Source organism: Borostomias antarcticus (genome assembly GCF_949987555.1).
Source record: "Borostomias antarcticus genome assembly, chromosome: 6".
NCBI classification, from domain to species: Eukaryota; Metazoa; Chordata; class Actinopteri; order Stomiiformes; family Stomiidae; genus Borostomias; species Borostomias antarcticus.
Genome location: NC_140239.1, coordinates 18802560 through 18821840, shown reverse-complemented (window position 1 = coordinate 18821840; position 19281 = coordinate 18802560). Strand labels below are relative to the sequence as shown.

Genomic DNA, 19281 nt, shown 5'->3' with positions numbered 1-19281 from the left:
AGGAAAGAACGAGGAAAACGTCGGTGTAACTAGGCCTACTGTAGGCTACAATGGCCTGGCCTGACCGGAGCGAACATCCGTCCCTACCTGAAAGAGGCAGTCATGGTGGAACATGTGTCCACACAGTAACGGGTAGAAAGGCCTGTTGAGCAGGGGCAAGTCGCAGGCGGCGCACTTCTACTCGGAGTCCACCACGCCGTAGCCTACTTGTTCCTCGTCTCCTGGGTCCTGGATGTCTTCGCGGATACGCTTGGCGCTCTCGGTGGCCTCCTCCATCTCATGCTTCAGTTCCTTGATGTGCTCGTTGTATTCCCCCAGAGAGCTGCAGATGGCCTCCTGACATGGGATAGACGGATGAGAGAGAAGACGTGAACAATTCAAGGCAGGCTAGGAGTGCTTTCAAAGGCTGATCACTTTAATACCAGCTCTACACTGACACGGCCGGGTCAAGGGAACGCTAATGCAAAGAATAGGCTATACAGTACCCCAAAGAGGGCACAGCAACACCTTCACATAGTTCAAAACCTGGTTCTTAAAGAGTTAAATGGACCAGTCGAAAACTTTGTGGTCGATGGTGACGGAAGTCTGGGAAGAACGGCAGGATGTCCTCGATCTTGAGCAGGTTGCAGCTGGAGAGGCAGGTCATGGCCTTCTTCACGTCCTTCCCCTCCTGCACCACGTGGCGAGCGATCTTCAGCCACAGCTTCTCCCTCAGCTCCTCGTCATCCTCGGGCAGGTCTGCAGACAACGTGGCCAGGTCGACGTCCACCTGAGGTTTATGTGTGTATTTTATAGATACATTTGCATTTTTTTGTGTGTAGGCTATCCTTGAGGACTTATTTTGTAAAGATTATGCATCGGACCTGAACATTTGCAAAGCCATCATAAAGGCTACTTCTCATAGACCTAGGGTGGGATTCCATAAAGTATAAAAGTCCATATAAAGTCTGAAATGGTTTTATTGAAGCAAGCATATGAACAGTTGCAACCCATGTTGACTGATGTTGACCCGGTATCAGATAGATGTAAAAACAGAAAGAGTTTGCCAGAAGAAAAAAAAACACAAGTAAGCTTCTTCAATGCAGGTGCCACCAAATGTCTTTGTACAGTAATCTATTAAGTACATTACAAAACAATATCAATGTCACTAATAATATTACAATGCATTTAATTTCATCCAAACTATCAAGAATATATTTGTTAATTAATGTTTGATTAGACCATTAGACAGTGAACTGAGAACAGACAACATTTTCAGATTGTGATTACACGGTGACAGTGACTGGATGCAGCTGAAACTTTAGCAAAGACACAAGACAAGTGCATGGGGCCTATTGGCCTTGAACGTCTGTGTTGACATTTGGAATATGATGAGCTGGCGAGAGGGCTTGTGGTTCTCTCTACTGTTCACAGCAGAGTTAGCACATAACCTGCATATTTCAACATGTCATCAGGAAGATAAGTAGGCCTACTGTAACCCTGCAGTACCCACGGCAACACAGAGCTTTCATTCACATCAGTTTCCACCAAGTGGTTTCTAGGCAAAGCATCTTAGTCTCCAAACCTGCATCTCCCACATAGTTCTCACATAATACCAACAAGAGAGATGCATGAGAGGGGTCCAGCCCGCCTGATTCATAACGGCAAAGCTGTTTCAAAGCTGGGTCCATCATTCTCAGGTGGGGAAACGCCCCGCCCTTCAAAGCCAGCTGCTCTTCTCCTCCTCAAACTTCTGCGGGTCGATGAACGGCTTGTCGATGGACTTGATCATAAGCTCGCCGCAGTATACGCACTCGCAGGCGATGATGTCATCAATGTCCGACTTGATCTGCTCTCGACTGACGCTGGCGCTGCCCTTACCCAGGCTGGCTGCGTCGCCCTCCTCCTTCGGCGCCAGCCTATGGCGAGACTTGGACGTCTGGGTGGCTACAGCCAGCTTCTTCTGCAGATCCTCCAGACGGCCCTGCTTGTAGGCAGACAGGTGAGGGCTCACCTCCTAGACACGGACGACACAGAGTATTCATTATCCCTAAAGGACAAGACTTTTGCAGCAAACACATATGTGACACGCAGACATGCTGTATAAACAAAGTGACATGAACACTACAAAGAACGAGGAAAACGTCGGTGTAACTAGGCCTACTGTAGGCTACAATGGCCTGGCCTGACCGGAGCGAACATCCGTCCCTACCTGAAAGAGGCAGTCATAGTGGAACATGTGTCCACACAGGAACAGGTAGAAAGGCCTGTTGAGCAGGGGGAAGTCACAGGCGGCGCACTTCTCCTGGGACTCCACCACGCCGTACTTGTTCCTCATCTCCTGGATGTCTTCGCGGATACGCTTGGCGCTCTCGGTGGCCTCCTCCATCTCCTGCTTCAGTTCCTTGATGTGCTCGTTGTATTCCCCCAGAGAGCTGCAGATGGCCTCCTGACATGGGATAGACGGATGAGAGAGAAGACGTGATCAATTCAAGGCAGGCTAGGAGTGCTTTCTAAGGCTGACCACTTTAATACCAGCTCTACACTGACACGGCCGGGTCAAGGGAACGCTAATGCAAAGAATAGGCTATACAGTACCCCAAAGAGGGCACAGCAACACCTTCACATAGGTCAAAACCTGGTTCTTAAAGAGTTAAATGGACCATTCGAAACCTTGAAGTGGTCGATGGTGACGAAGTCTGGGAAGAACGGCAGGATGTCCTCGATCTTGAGCAGGTTGCAGCTGGAGAGGCAGGTCATGGCCTTCTTCACGTCCTTCCCCTCCTGCACCACGTGGCGAGCGATCTTCAGCCACAGTTTCTTCCTCAGCTCCTCGTCATCCTCGGGCAGGTCCGCACACAACTTGGCCAGTTCAACGTCCACCTGAGGTTTATGTGGGGGGCGGGGCAGGGGGGGGGGGGGGGGGGGGGGGGGGGGGGGGGGGGCAGGCACAGGTGAAATGTTTTAAGTCAAAAACCACTTAATTCTGAATCTGAATCCGCTAACTACATTACACACAGGAATGCAAAACCATGCCGCTGCTCACTTGCAAAGCAAGGTCCACAGCCTCCTCGTAGAGCTCCATGATCCTGTAGACGAGGACACAGGCCTGCCTGTAGCCGTGCTCGGAGCACAGGCGCAGGGCGTACTTCAGGTCGTAGTGGATCTCGGAGGCGTGCGTGCCCGCCTGCTCCAGGTACCGGAGCAGAGACTCGGGCTTGTACTTGGCATACAGGGACAGCAGGTAGTTGTGGATGGCCTCCTCCGTCACGGTCAGCTGGTAGACACAGAACTCCATGTAGCGGATGGTCTCGCTGATCTGCTGCGTGCTCCCCATCTGGCTGTAGTTCACCAAGGCCGGGATCAGCTTCTTGGGGTCCAGGCGGTCCCCCATCTGGATCCAGGCGTCCACCACCTTCTTGGGGATGTGCTGCATGAGGACCGGGGAGAACTTGTAGAAGAGCTTCTCGTCGCAGTGCTTGGAGAGCACCTCCAGGGCGGCTCCGTAGTCGTCGTGCTGGCAGTGGTGGGAGATGACCCGCTCGTAGTCCTGCATGATGACGGAGAAGTAGACCATGTCGTCCACGTTGCCGTGGCTGGCTAGCAGGTCGTAGATGGTGGTGCGGTTGTTGTAGAGGCACTCCTTGTTCTTGGCGCTGCTCAGGAAGCGGCGGAACTCTTCCTGCGTCTCCTGGAAGAGGTTGCCGGGGCCGTCGTCCGCCTCCAGCAGGCCCAGCCGGTTCAGGTACAGCTCCGTCAGCCAGGTGACCAGGAGGGTGATCTGGGTCCTCTCGCTCTGCTTCAGGTTGCCCAGCTTCTTCAGCAGGAACTCCTTGAGGGCCTCCTCCTGCTTGGCCTCGATGAACTTGAGCGCGATCTCCTCGAAGTAGTTCTGCGTCAGGGCGTAGCACTTGGCGCTCTCTATGTAGCGCTTGTTCTGGAAGCAGTGCTCCGCCTCGCGGGCCAGCACCATGTCCATGCACTCGGGCCGGTCGCGGCAGTACTCCTTGGCCAGGTCAAACTTGCTCATGCTCATGTACATCTGCCACACGTCCCGCGCCTCGCGCTGGATGTGGTAGCGGAAGACGGCCTTCTCCGTGTAGATCCAGACCAGGCCGCCCGCCGGGTCCTTGATCATCTTCTTGAGGGTGCCGAACTTGTCGGGGAACACGTCCTCGTGCACCACCTGTCCGTTGAGCGTGCAGATGGCCTTGACGCGGTCGGGTAGGAGCAGCAGGAAGTGGAACTGGGTCAGTACGATGGAAATGGGCTTGTTGAAGCTGAAGTCTATATCCGGAGTGTATTCCCACACCTGGGGGAATGAGAGAGGGGGTAGAGAGGGATGACGAGAGAGAGAGAGTAAAAAGAGTTAATACCAACAAATAAATAAATAAAACTGACCACCAAATGGAGGTCTGTGGAGTTTTAAAATGCTCACCTTTTAAAATGCTCACCTTAACATCACTGAGGAGAGAGTCAGGTCTCACGTAGTCCAGCTGGCCGTAGAGAACTCCATTACCCATCATCCACGCGAAGGCCTTGGGGCTGGAGCGCAGCTTGGAGGTGTAGAAGGTGATCTCGCTGTAGCCCATGTTGGCCGGGAACTCCTGGAAGCTGGGCAGGAGGTCCTGGTTCTGGGTAAAGATGGAGCTGAAACCCTGCTGCTCGGAGCCCTCCGCCACCCGGCCCGCGAACTGGAACAGGCGCTTGCGCGTGGTGGCGATGATGAAGTACTTGTTCTCCAGGCCCCGCTCCACCTCCAGGCAACAAACCGGCGCAGGCTTCCCGTCCTCCTCCAGACAATGCACCTGGGAACGGGCAGCGTTTCAATACCATAATGCTCAATACCATAATGCTCAATACCGCGGCTACAATTCAAAGTTGCGACAGCAGGTAACAGCGGCTGCACATCTGCAGGCAGGAGCGAGGTACGTCTCGCTGGGATGCCCGTCGACGGAACATCCACCTGTCTAAAGTACTGGTCCTGCCCGTCGACGGAACACCCACCTGTCTAAAGTACTGGTCCGGGTTGGTGTTGAACAGGCTGCCCTCGGAGGCCGAGATCTCGGCCTCGAAGACGATGCCCAGGCTGGTCCCCACGAGGATAGGCCCGGTGTTGGTCTCGGTGCCCAGCAGCTTGTTCCAGCCCACGCTCTCGATGAGGTGGCCGCGCCAGCGGGACAGGCTGCGCACCTTCTGGGTGTTCCTGTTCAGGTACAGGCACTCGTTGGTGCTCAGGCTGATCACCAGGTGAGAGCCTGCAGAGAGGAGGATGGGAGGAGACGGAGTTTCTACTGTGTTATGACTGGGGTTTCATAATCCATTCGCACACATACAAATCCTAATCATTACCATCTAATAAAAGCAAGAATACGCAGGAAGAGGCTTTAATAAGTACACCAAAATAACCCTTGCTTGGTCCCTTGCTTGGTTCCTAGTCCATCTTTCGCCGCAGGCTCAAAACTCACCTATTCAAGAAGTAGTAACAGGATCTTCCATCTTAAGCACTTGTATTTATAATTTGCAAAATGTATTTATATTTTGCTACTCTTGCACTTTGGCTACAGCACTAGATTATGCTCTTAGTCACTTATTTACAAAGGAGATACACTTGTGAGTTCTGGCGAGTAGTAGTACACAACTACCTACGTTAAATGCAATTTTTGTCACTGAGTAAAAGTGTCTACTACATCACTGTAATGTAATGGTATGATAATAACACATGGATCATGCCAGAGAGGAACATTAGTTAGGCCTAAAAGGTTCAATGGTCTGTCCCCATCTCTTATCTGGACAGATTCAGTCATGCTGCTCACCTGTGGGGTCTAGGAACAGTCTGTGTACTCTGCTGTCATCTTTTCTTCCCAGCTCAATCTGGTTGGGCTGGTCTGGCTTGGCAAGATCTATCCTGAAAAATCAATAGGTGGTAGATTAGGCTAACGTTTATTAACAGACTTCGCTCTGGAACCGCTCCTGTGTAAATCATTTATTGACTGATCATCGTGAATGACTGTCTACTTTAGAGTCTAATCCCATCACTTCACAATCATGTCAAATCACAAGATGAGCCATTAACACCTTCAAGTTTCTTACAAAGAGGGCATGGTTAGCAGGCTTATCTAGCCTTAACTTGAATAAGGCTGGATGATCACTGACTAGGGTGATGAGTAGATAGAGTTATAGAACTGAAGAGAGAATAGAATAGTGTTAAATGATAATAGTTACCAACCTAAGAAGTGTGTCTTTGCCTAAACTCATGCATAGCTGATTGTTGCACACTGCAAAGTGGTTGATCTTCTCAGGGGGTGTGAAATCGATCCTCTGCTTGTTAAAGATGGGCTTCTCTTCCTCCAGTCGCACGTTTACGAACCCTGGGTGTGACCAAGCAGAGGCTACTCATGAGATCACTGCAGCCTGCCATCACTACCATTGCAATCATCATCATCATCATCATCACTCCAATTCACACACCTGTTATACATCATTCACAGCGCTATAGTATAAGGTAGCTAGTGGATATGAGCAAGCTCATTACATGCAATTTGCGGAACAAGTTGCAATCAAAACGCTAAAGCAAGCTATCTAACGTTAGCTGACCAAGCCCCTGGCCCTGTACCTGAGTGAGTTATCCCGATGTTAGCAGCTGATAGGCGGCTGTGCTGTTGCACCGGGTTCCGGATATTCTGCGAGTCCTCGTATTCATCAAGTATAGATGCCATTGCTGAAATGTATCTGATAGATAAAAACAAGCTGGCACACCAATTGCTAAAACGACAGGTCAAATGATAGCATGACTGTCAACCCAACGGCAATAGCATTAGCCCTCTAGCTAGTTCGCTAGCTAACTAGTCACCTAACTCACTAGCTATCCTAATAAGCACGTTTTCGGGCCTGATGTATCCTTTTCCATTAGTGTTGTGAGAATGATTCCGAATAAACAATAGAAATGTCTACAATTGTATAGATTGTATCGTGCAAAACATGCCAATTCATAGCAGCTTCAGAACAACACTACAGTGTAGACCAAACAAGTCAGGTGACGAACTATTCACGTGACCAAGCGAGCATTATTATTTGCCACTTGGGGGCGCATTTTGTCTAATTTTCAATTATAAAACTTTTCAGGGTAGTTTTAGTAGATAGTCCAATATCCTCTAACTTTGACTCACATTTTGTAAAAGTGTAGGCTAAGATCAAGAGCTGTGCAGTTACAGGATAGCATAATGAATGAATTAAATGCCATAGGCTACATTCGTTTGCATCCTTCAACTAGGCTATGGCTATTTTAGTTTTTCTTCTTTACATTTTATGGCCAGTGGCCACTGTACATAGCCTAATTCAATGAGGACTTTAACAGACAACTGAAAGTGGCTTCATCCTCTGTAGCCCAAAGTACTGTTTCACACCTTTCCCTTGATCTGCGCGGTAGGAGTGGTTATGCAAATCATAACCTGTTCGAACGGAAAGATGTCTAAAAACCGAGATGTCGTCACTCCATTCACAGAAGAGCCGAGTGATGTGTAGCAGCCACACCAGAGCACACTTTCCCAGAGAACTTCAGGCGATCGACACGCACGGCGAACATTCACTTTAACCGTTGGACATGCCACCTCACATGGATTATTTCTATCAAGAATCTCGAGTCCCCTCCGCTTGCGGTCTGACTCAAGAGGACGAGCTGGAGACAGCGGCGATCAGCTGCATGCTTGTCGGGGACCCAGCTGTGGGAAAGACCAGCATGATTGTCAGCTATACCACGAACGGATATCCCATGGAATATAGACAGACAGGTTTTGATGTATTCTCAGGTGTGTAGGACTACCCTTAAATTATCATAAACGTATTTTTATCTTAGAATTATCTTTTATTGAATTATTGCACCCATGCTGCCTGATAATGATAAATGTGCCCCCTCCTCAACAGGCCAGGTACAAATTGAAGGAGCACCGGTCAAAATACAGTTGCTGGACACAGCTGGACAGGTAATAACTTCTTGAATATCTAATTAAGCTTGGCTTACATAGGGATTCAATTTTATTTTTTTCCTTTGGTAGGTTATAGTGACAGAATACATTTTACTTGGATCTGTTTCTTGGAAAGGTTTCCTCTTCTGATTTATGTTTACTTATTTTCAAAGTGAAAAGGGATGGGCTATAGATAGACACTGACAGACATACAGATATGCTTTGTGTTTTCATCTCAAATATGATAATATTGCCACTAAAGATTGTGCTTCACACAAAACTCCTGCTCCCACTTGATTAGTCATCTGATGACGCACAGTCTGCTTGTTCATCACTGTCTCTTCTACTGATCAGATAAGATAAGACTTTATTAATCCCCAAGAGGGGAAATTGGGGTTAAAGTAGCAAGTGAAAAAAACACTGAATACAAAAGAAGCAGAGAAAGTAAACATAGTATAATAACAATAACATAACAATAAAGTGAAACATGCACATAACATAAATGCAATTATGTTTCACTATGAAAATAAATATAGAATTTTGAAAAATCTATAACCATTTTGGGCATGAGGGGGGTCTCAGGCATTTTGTACAGTATGAAGGCTGTTGTTGAATACACTAACCCGATCTCTCTCTCATGACATTTCAGGAGGAATTTGATGATTTCCGTTCGCTCTCCTATGCCCACATGGACGTCTTCATCCTGTGTTTCAGCGTGGTCAACCCCTCCTCCTTCCACAACGTCACCAAGAGATGGATCCCAGAGATCCGGGCCTGCAACCCCTCCTCGCCCATCATCCTGGTGGGGACCCAGTCAGACCTCCTGCTGGACGTCAACGTGCTCATCAACCTGGACCGCTGCAAGGTCAAGCCCGTCCTGAGTGCCAGGGCACGGAGCATGGCGGACAAGATCAGGGCCACGGACTATGTGGAGTGCTCCTCCCTGACTCAGAAGAATCTGAAGGAGGCGTTTGACGCGGCCATCTTTGCCGCCATCAAACACAAGGCCAGGAAGGTGAAGAAGAGGCGGCTCTCGGACAGACGCACCAAGGCCTTCTCCAAATGCAGCTGGAAGAAGTTCTTCTGCTTTATCTGAACTAACTGACTGGGCCTATTGGTCCTGGTTGGGAACAGATTTCATACTATTTATTAATCTCTAAAGACTATTTATAAAGACTTTTATCAAGAGCATTGGAAACCAATCACAGATAACTAGTGGAAGCAACAGTAGTAGGACTGTGGGAGTCCTCTCTCGCTCAGCCAGTGTCTGAGGTCTGGTTTCTGGGCTGGGCTGATCTCAGCGATAAGGCAAAGTTGATTACACCAAAACATCTATTGTTAGCAGAGTGCCATAACATGTCAAACATAGCCCAGCCCAACACCATATGGACAACAGCGTGTAGGCTCCTGGACAGGGATCAGGTGAAGCACACAAATTACCAGGAGACTGAACCGAGAGATACAGCCCAACCTGGAAGGACTGGAACATCCTGTCAGAGGCAGCCATGTAAATGCAGTGAATTTGCATGGATTGGGTTTTGCTGCCCACTCCCGCTCTGACCTGGATTGTGTCAGGGAGAGGGAGTGGGCAGAGAGAAGGCATTAGTCGGTTGTTAGCTTTTCCTCTTTTGTGCTCAGCGCTGCCCAGAGCTACCCAGAGCCATTCACGTGCAAGCCGTCAGCACAGGCCGAAGTGGACAGTGCTAGGTGTCAACTTCTGACCTACGTGTGAACCGACTGCCTACCCAGGTCACTGTATTGTTTGCTGGGGGTTGATTCAGTAAACCAACAGTGTCAACACCTCTCCCCAATTGAAATTTTGGAGATACAAAGTTCTCTTTAGATGGTGATTTGTGAAGGGTGATTGAGTAATTCACCAGAGAGAGAGAAGAGAACAATCGATTCAAGATTCAAGTTTTATCTGTCACATGTAATGTAGAGTGTACAATCACAGTGAAATGTTGCTGTGATTGTACACTGCAAGTTACATGATGTGACAAATACAACTTGAATCTTGAATCCGTATCTTGGTTATGTCTGGGGAGTGTTTGCAAACTGAATGTATACTCCAATACCAAGCTGAGAGGCCCAGCTAACTAGCCTCCGTCTGGGTCTTCTCATCCTGTCCCCTGGTCATCTGCATGTGTAAAGGTGGGCACAGTGGGGATGCTGACTCAGGCCTACAGACCCAGGAGGTTATAATGACCCGGGGGGGGGGGGGCTAAGGCCCAGCTGACCCCCTCCCAAACTGCCCCCAGTGAAATAAACTGTCCTGCTCCATAGTCACTGTTTGTTTACGATGAACACACTCCTCATCTCCAGGACAACCTGCTGCTTTACAGGTGACACTGTGTATGTTATTAGGGAGCTGAATAGCTTCTGCTTGAATGTAAACATTCACTGTTAATAGCCTTGGTGCCTGTCTGTTTCTGTAATGACTGTAATATTCGCAGGCTAGATGGTCTCTGGGTCATGTTGATGAGGCAATAGCACCAAGGCTAAGGCTTTTTATGCTTCTTGTGGAAGTAGATGTGATGTATGTAAAAGCTGTTCTGTTTCTTCAAACAGTTCTTTGACAATTTTATTTGCAGTGTCACAAATTATACTGATGTTGACTTTGTTGCAGTAATCCATGAACTATATGTTTTTGCGAAATTGTAACTTGTTTTTGTCACTAATCAATATATTATCTCATGTTCTACCATATTTTGTTGGAGGAAAATGATAAAAAAAATAAATTATGAAAAAATACAACTTCTTGTCTTTTCTATAAACTGAGCACCTGGGAAGAATGCATGTTTACATCTCCTCTGTAGTTCAGCAACCAATACACATGTCTGTCTCTCAGAGTGAGAAGACTGTCTGTTACACGACCACTGGAGGTCTATGGTGCTTAGAATTGTCCTCTACAGTGAGACAGTACTCTGCTCCAACCCTAAGCGGTATTATGTATCCAACACCTAGGTTCCTTACCTGAGTCCTCCTCCTGTCCAAAGACATGGTAAGTGACCCCAACTACATATCGAATGAATGTGACCCCAAGAGTTTTTCATGGTATTGCAAAGTCACATTGTCAGCGATTATCGATTGTTTGAACCTGAATGGGTATCTAGAAATAAATATATATGATCAATTGATTTTTTTAAGAGAGTGACTGGTGTTGAAATATGTTGTATGTTGCAATGTAAGAAACCATTTATTGACTTGAAAACATGAAGTGTGGTAGTTGGGAAAGGAAAGAAAGAGAGAGAAAGAAAGAGAGAGAGAGAGTAAGTGTGTATGTGTATGTCTGTGGATGTAGCATGTGTGTATGTGTGCCAGCCCAGCACACACACATGCACACACACACACACACACACACACACACATACTGTATATGTGGGCGTGACAGGTTTCTTGTCTGAAGGGGGAGAAAGCAAGGGACTGTGGGTGAGTAATGCAACGCTCTGGACACCAGTAAAACATCACTGCAATCTGGCAGATACTCATCAAGAGGTCATCCATATTGCACAACTGATATAAATGTGTCACTGTTATGCTTGAAGGAACACTCTCAGTGGTGGAATAGCAGACCTCCCATTTCCAACACTGATTCAAGAGATTCGAGATTCAAGACTTATTTATTGTTATGTCCTTCATACAAGTGAGTAAAATGCTTGGGTTCTGGCTCTTCAGTCTTGCAGAAACAACAGAATAATAAGAATTACTATTCTAATAATTAAGTATAATATATAGTATACTTAAGTATAATTAAGTATTCTAATAATTAAGTATAATATCATCTTCTAATATTAGATGTAACTAGAAATGGTGCTCAGAGAGCACAGACCTCTGCCCCTGAATGTGTTTCGTGGCTTTGTGCCACGTTGCCCGCTTAAAGTGAACGGGCTTTAAATAAGCTCCAAAATGTAATTGGCCTATGCTACACCCCTCCACCGAGTTTCATGAAAATCGGTCTGTTAGTTTTTGTGTAATCCTGCTCACAGTCATACATAAGGACAAATACACACCACCAAAAACATGACCTCTTGCCCTGTGCTGTCGCTGGAGCGGTCATTAAAAAATGTGCAATACAATAGAACAGTGCTACCACACAATAAAAGGTGAAGGTATGGTGGGTATAACGTGTAGGTGCATGAAGAGTGCTAATGTGCATTGTTTGCATGATAATGTGCTTATGTGCACATTCTGAGTCTACACAGTCTGAGTGTGTCTGACAGTGACCTCAGGAGAGGCAATAGAGTGCGGTCAAAGGTCAAGGCACTCTGTCATCCTACACCACTGGCACCAGACAGCACATGCTGCACTCTGCCCTGACCCCAAGCCGTGCGGTCAAACTTGAGCCAGCGGGATTGCACTCTGCCCTGACCCCAAGCCGTGTGGTCAAACTTGAGCCAGTGGGCCCTGGCAACCCTTAAAAAATTCCAACCTTAAAAAAAAGAAGAAGGAAAAGAAAAGAAAGGTGTATCTATTCTTATACACAGAAGTATAATGTCCTCTTTAACTAGTCATTGGGAGAATTATTTTTGTTTTCATTTTATTTCATTTTATTTCATTTTATTTCATTTTATTTCATTTTATTTCATTTTATTTCATTAAGAAATAATTTGTGTATGAAAGAAGAGGATGTCAGAGCCACCTGGAGTTTAGGGAGGTGTTCACTTCTGAGGTTATGAACCCCCTCAGGTTCTGGTCACGAAGGCCATGAGAGTCTTAAAAGAACTTCCCAAACAAGTCAAGTCTTATTTATGACACACTTCAGCCGAGGCACAACCTGAGATTGACCAAACAGGAGCACAGAGGATAGAGGAAGACATGCACACAAATATGGAAAGATGGATTATGTGGAAATGTCTACCCCCCAACACACACACACACTGATTGTGCAATCAAGTCCAAGTCGGAGGACAGGTTTTAGGTTCCCATGAGCGAGGTGTTCTTCTCCTACTTCTCCTCCTCCTCTCTTGCCCACAGTTAGTCATCCCTTTGTTCCTCAAGCTCTCCCACCAGCAGCAGGCCTACCGTTCGTCTTCCCAGGGCTCCCTGCCTGTGGCGACCGGTGACTGCTCTGGCGGCGCGCCAGTTTCACCCGCGCCCCGGTTTCACCCAGTTCACCGTCTACGGCGCCTCTGCCAGGGGACCGGTCTGTCCGCCAGCCCGGGACCAACGGGCGCATCGACGGCTGGGGCTGCCAGCGGGAGCCGGTTGTCTGTCACCCTATGACCTGGTCATCATCTACAGCCCCGAGAGAAACCGCGGCGCTGTGCCTCTTCGACGTGAACACACACACACACACACACACACACACACACACACACACACACACACACACACACACACACACACACACACACACACACACAGTGGACGTTGTGGATTTTCCACCGTAACATGATGAATCTTAGGCTTGGGTGTGTGTTTGGGAAAGACTGTTTGGGATATAGGAGGTGATCATGGTTGAGAGAGTTTACCTTACTCACAGATAAGCCGTCCAAGTCCCATGACACTATGCGCTCATGATTGACTCACGGTTGGAAATCCACCTTAATACGTGATAATCATGTACTGTTCTGCTCCTAACCTCTCTGTCACTCCCCTCCTGCTCTCTGACCACTATTTCATGTCCGACTCCCTCTCCCTCCCCTCTTTCCTTTTAATTCCTCCTCCTACCCACATGGTTACTACCCGTGGCCACCTCCACTCCCATCCACCCCCACTCCAATCCTAAAAAACTCTTTGAAACTTTCTCTTCACTCCAAACCCCACCCCCTTCTCCCTGATGGTTTTGCCAACTTCTTTCACAAGAAAGTTAACAATATCAGATCCTCTTTCCCCCATCCCCTGTCCACGCTCCATGCACCAACCAAACCTCTCCACCCTCACCCTCTCTTCCCTCTCTGCTACCCCCTCTCTCCATGTCCCACGTTACCCTACCTTCCTCCCCTCTCCCCTAACGAGGTCCTCAACCTGTTACATGTAGCTGCCTCACCACCTGCTCCCTAGACCCTGTCCCCTCCTCTCTCCTTCAGTCTATTGCGCCCAAACTCCTTCCCTTCCTAACCCACCTCATCAACACATCTCTTGTATCAGGATGCTTTCCCTCTGCTTTCAAGACACCCCCTTCCTAAAGAAACCATCACTTGACCCCTTGAAACTAAAAACCGGCTGCCCTTCTATAGTATCCTCTCTATCTGAAACACTATCTAAAACATTTGAACGTGCTGTCTTTAGCCAACTGTATCATATCTCCACCAGTTCAACTGCCCTAAGTTGTCTCACTCAACTTCCCTTCTCCGTTGTCTCTGCTGGCTCCCTGTAGCAGCTCTCATCCAGTTTAAGTGGTGCTATACAGGGTAATGAAAGGAACAGCTGCTTCCTACCTCCAGGCCTTGGTCAAGCCCTACACTCCCGCCCAACCACTTTGCTCTGCTGCCTCGAGGTGATTGGTTGCCCCATCGCTCTGACTCTCTTGTGGCCGATTGACCGGGTCACGGCTCTTTTCCGTCCTGGCCCCACAGTGGTGGAATGAATCGCCCACTGAAGTCAGGACAGCAGAGTCGCTGCCCATTTTTCGCAGCGGGCTGAAAACTCACCTCTTCAAGAAATACAGTACTACCCTGACCTGACCTTCCTCTTAAGCACCAGTTGTATTTGTACTGTAGCTATTCTCGCACTTTTACTTTAACAAGTTTAAGCTTTTAGATGCTTGTTTATCAAAATAGATGCACTCATTACAATGTAATGTAAACATGTAGTGGTATTGTGTTGAAATATACAGCACACTGAGCTTATTAGTCCTGATTTGATTTCCAAATCTATAAGCTGACATTTTTGTATGACGATATAAAACTCTGCTTCTACAGTAGGCTATGTCATAAATTGAGCTTCAGACATGCAGCCGTGAACAGATTTGTCAATCATACCGTGTTGGCACGTTGCAAACCGCTAATCACTTGTGTGAACAGTCAACTGCCAGTTTCTCTGGGGCTCCCAGCTGCTGCTTCTGTCTGCGCCTCCAGGCAGCAACGTTCACTACTACTCTCCCATGCAAAACCCAGTTTCGACAACAGTCTGTGTGTGTGTGTGTGTGTGTGTGTGTGTGTGTGTGTGTGTGTGTGTGTGTGTGTGTGTGTGTGTGTGTGTGTGTGTGTGTGTGTGTGTGTGTGTGTGTGTGAGCTTGTGGCTTAGAGCTTGGAGTAGACGTGGGTTTGCAGCCGTTTCTCTTTCGTCATAATTGAAAAACAGACAAACAATGGACGTAATGCCAACTGAACTTAAATGTCGTGTCGTCTATTTTAATAACTGAAGGAGCGTCAAATGTCAAATGCAGGCTATGAATTGAGCCTAGTTAGTATTGCTTTGGTGGGGTGTGATGGGAAGTGATTGTAATAGGCCTATATTTTGCTGTGACCTTCCTTCCATACTTGAGAGAACCATTGAGAGGGAAATAACAGTGCTTCAGATTGACCATCAAAGCAGTGCTGGACTGATGATCCACCTCTCAGGCTGGCTGAAGTGGACATTTAGCACACAGGAACTGATTAGCCATATTACCACTTCAAACAGCCAATCAGAAGGCCATTACATCGTCACTGATGACCGTCAGATCCAAGCCATTATCAGCACTTTACGACTCATCACGCCGCTGGACAGGCGGGTGTGAAAGGATCGGCCCCTCCAGTGAAGGAGAGAGGGAGAGAGAGGGAGAGAGAAAGAGAGGGAGAGAGAAGGGGGGGGGGGGTGGAGAGGAGTGGGAGACAACAGTGCACAGATAATGACTCAGCTGCTGACTTTCATCAGCCATGCCACCCTCATTACAATAATCGTGACGATGGTCCACTCTGTTTGTACAGCTATTAAAGACCCCAAGGACACTTTGCAAATGTGAAAACACATTTTAAAAGCATGGCAGTATAATCCTTCTGCTCCCCGAGGTCTAACTTCGAACGTTCTTAGCCCTAGCAATATTAAAGCAACAAAAGCTGAACTCCTCTGAGCAAGTTGTTTTATTCAGTGTGTGCCAATGTGTGACTGTCCCCTCACCCCACCCAACTCACAGCCACCAGCCTCCAACTTCCTTACACCCCAGAACCCAACGCTGGTTTTAACACACCGCCCACTCCACCTACTGTAACATGGTGATAGCTCCAATCTTATCAACATACACTCAATCCCTCAATCCACAGGACAAATCTACCTACTCAACATCTGATCTCGTCACTGAATGACCATGTTATCTTTTAAGGAATGTTCTGTTTGGAGTCTTCACACCCAGGCTTCTCAACACTGTTTGAATGTAAACACAGGCAGTTTGATGCAAGGAGAGAGATCACACCAGATGGCCGGCATGCCATCACCCAGGTGTCAGATACACATTGGCTGTTGCGGATTAGAGCGACGACCGAACGGTGATTGTCCAAACAGTCTACAGTAACTTCCTGTCGTCAGCTCTGTTCCTTCATTTGCTTTTCTTTTAAAACCCTGTGCAGAAGAGCTAACCCCAGCATGGTGCCCCATCTTAGACTCACATACTCTCCCTGGCCTCTGGAAAAAAAATCTATCATTGTTCCAGTTCCAAAGAAACCTTGTCTGACTGAAAATAATGACTATAGACCTGTGGCCCTGACTTCGACTGTTATGAAATGCTTTAAAAGATACATGGTGTGTGCACTAAAAGCAGAGATAAAATCAGAACTAGACCCATTTCAGCTTGCCTACAGGCAAGGGCAGAGCACGGACGATGCCATTATCAGCATCACCCATTTTGCCATCAAGCACCTGGAAGACTCTAAGTCCTATGCACGCCTACTATTTGTTGATTTCAGCTCTGCTTTTAATACCATGCTGACTCATTTGATGATCACAAAACTGAAACAGATGAGTGTTAACCCTTTTATAACTAAATGGTATTTTTCATTTTTAACCAATCGAACCCAATGTGTTAGAGTTAACAATACCGTTTCGGGAGCCAGATCAATGAGCACAGGGGCCCCACAGGGCTGTGTTAGCTCACCAGTCCTCTTTACACAAACGACTGCAGAAACACCCACCCTGGTAACTATATTTTTAAATTCTCAGACGACACCGCTATCCTTGGCTTACTGCATAAGGACACAAGTCCTACCTTGACGAGATAGAGAGGTTTGTGCAGTGGTGTGACGCCAACTACCTCATGCTCAATGTAAAGAAGACCCAGGAGATGATCCTGGACCCCAGGCCAGTGGGGGACCACAGCCCAGTGATCATACACGGGGAAGCCATCTCTGAGGTCTGCTCATATAAATACCTGGGCGTTCATCTAGACAATACATTCAGCTGGAGCACCCAGGTGGAACGTTTGTGCTCTCGTTTACAGCAGAGATTATACTTTCTGCGCAGACTCAGGGTGCATGGGGTGGACAAGAAGATCATGTTCCTATTTTATCAGGCTGTATTAGAGAGCATTGTTAGGTATGGGATGTCTGCATGGTACGGCAACCTTAGTGTGAAGCTGAAATCCAAGCTTGCTCGCCTGGTCCAGACTGCCATGAAAGTCATGGGGAGGGAGGAACATCAGTCTCTCCAGTCCTTGTATGAGCAGTCTGTTTCCAGGCAGACTCAGGGTATATTGTCTGACCCGTCCCATGCTCTACATGCCGAATTTCAGCTTTTGCCCTCGGGCAGGCGGTACAAGGCACCCAGCTGGAAACTGAATCGTTTTAAATACTCATTTGTGCCGACTGCAGTTAGAATGTTGAATGGGGCCAAATGAAGGAATTAAGTTGTGCAATAGTTAAGGTGTCTTCTTCTCTTAGTCTATGTATGTGCAATGTGTTGTGTTGTGTGGTGTGTTGTGTATGTGCAATGTGTTGCGTTGTGTGGTGTGTATGTGCAATCAGTTGTGAGTAATATGTGCAATGTGTTTTGTATGTGCAATATGTTGTGGAGAATGTGTTGTGTGTGTAGTATATGTATGTGAGACGTGATGTGTTGTCCTCCTCTGTTTCTATGTATAGAGTTGATTTGTGCAGCAAACGAGTCCAAGACAAATTTCCCTGAGGGGACAATAAAAGTATATTCTATTCTATTCATTTCCAAGCAAAGTTTGGGAATCATCTGTGTACAGGATAGCAGTGTGACATACCATGGACTAAACCCCATCCAGATCAGTGGAAATGAAAGACATTGGACAAGGACTGGATGTTCTCAATACTGCTGCTCGTGGCTTTTTTGAAGCATCTGTGTGACAGTTAGGCGTTATGCTTATGTCTGAATATTGAGCTACATTATTTGCATAATGGGAAGGTAAACCTTGATTGGCTGCTAGCCCCTGTATGGGGTGTGTTCATGTCTGGGAATCAGGGGGCGGTGATGTTCTCACACTGTTTGGGGGGATGAGGTAGGGAGGGAGCGCATGGGTGTTGTGACACACACAAGAGACACACGTTAGCTAAGTGGCACAGCGGCAAGTGAAGACTTGATGCCACCAGAAACAACTGACAGTGTCTGAGGAACCCCTTTCTATACACACATGTGCACGCACGCACGCACACACGCACGCACACACACACACACACACACACACACACACACACACACACACACACACACACACACACACACACACTTTCACAATGCCAGTGTACTGGAAAGTTTGTTTACACACACATGTCCAAATAATAGAACAGTTTCTCAGAGTCTCATACAAGCTTGTCGTGGCATGTTGTGTTGTGAGTGACTGCTGAGGTGGACATTACTCACAGAGCAGCATGTCGCCAGTTGACTCATCTCCTGCCATCCGTGTAAATAACAGGAGGTGTGGCGTCATCAACTTTCAGATGAAGAACTACAGTGTATGGATCCTGTTAAGTCATGGCTGCTCCAGACCAGACTGTGTCTGTTTAAAATCAAAACATGAAACAATAATACTGAACAAAACAGCTTGGCTCCTCTAGTGGAGTCGTTAGGGCGGCACGTAGCTCAGGAGGATTGGAAGGTCCCTGGTCCCTGGCTGGGGATCGGAAGTTCCTGGTTCAATCCCAGCTTCCGGCGGTGTGCCGAAGTGTCTGAACCCCAAATTGCAGTACTTAGCACTATTGCCTCACAGCAAGAAGGTCCTGGGCCTTTCTGTGCAGAGTTTGCATGTTCTCCCCGTGTTCGCTAGGGTTTCCTCCCAAGAACCCAATACGAAAAAGAACAGATACTCTTCAGTCCTGTCCCTGACCAGGACATGGACTGAGCACTTGGACTTGGGTGTGTGTGTTGTCTCACCGTGTGGCAAATAAAGACCCCTCGGGTCCAGAAATTATTATTATGTTTAAAGTCATACACAGGACAACACAGAAGCACAGTCCCGCAG

At 47.5% G+C, this 19281-nt stretch overlaps 2 protein-coding genes across 2 annotated transcripts; one reads left to right on the top strand and one right to left on the bottom strand.

Moving 5' to 3' along the window:
* Nucleotides 1-1015: 1015 nt before the first annotated feature.
* On the bottom strand, nucleotides 1016-6959 carry vps18 (VPS18 core subunit of CORVET and HOPS complexes). Its single transcript, XM_084439357.1, has 9 exons — nucleotides 6596-6959; nucleotides 6209-6350; nucleotides 5796-5887; nucleotides 4987-5237; nucleotides 4434-4787; nucleotides 3026-4291; nucleotides 2653-2862; nucleotides 2192-2428; nucleotides 1016-1996 (listed from the first exon to the last, which is right to left on the bottom strand). Exons 1-9 carry the CDS (start codon nucleotides 6696-6698, stop codon nucleotides 1700-1702), a joined length of 2952 nt encoding a protein of 983 aa, XP_084295483.1. The 5' UTR covers nucleotides 6699-6959; the 3' UTR covers nucleotides 1016-1699.
* Nucleotides 6960-7582: 623 nt separating this feature from the next.
* On the top strand, nucleotides 7583-9039 carry rhov (ras homolog family member V; the record flags this gene model as incomplete). Its single annotated transcript, XM_084440318.1, has 3 exons — nucleotides 7583-7787; nucleotides 7903-7961; nucleotides 8593-9039. 3 exons carry the CDS (start codon nucleotides 7583-7585, stop codon nucleotides 9037-9039), a joined length of 711 nt encoding a protein of 236 aa, XP_084296444.1.
* Nucleotides 9040-19281: the final 10242 nt, after the last annotated feature.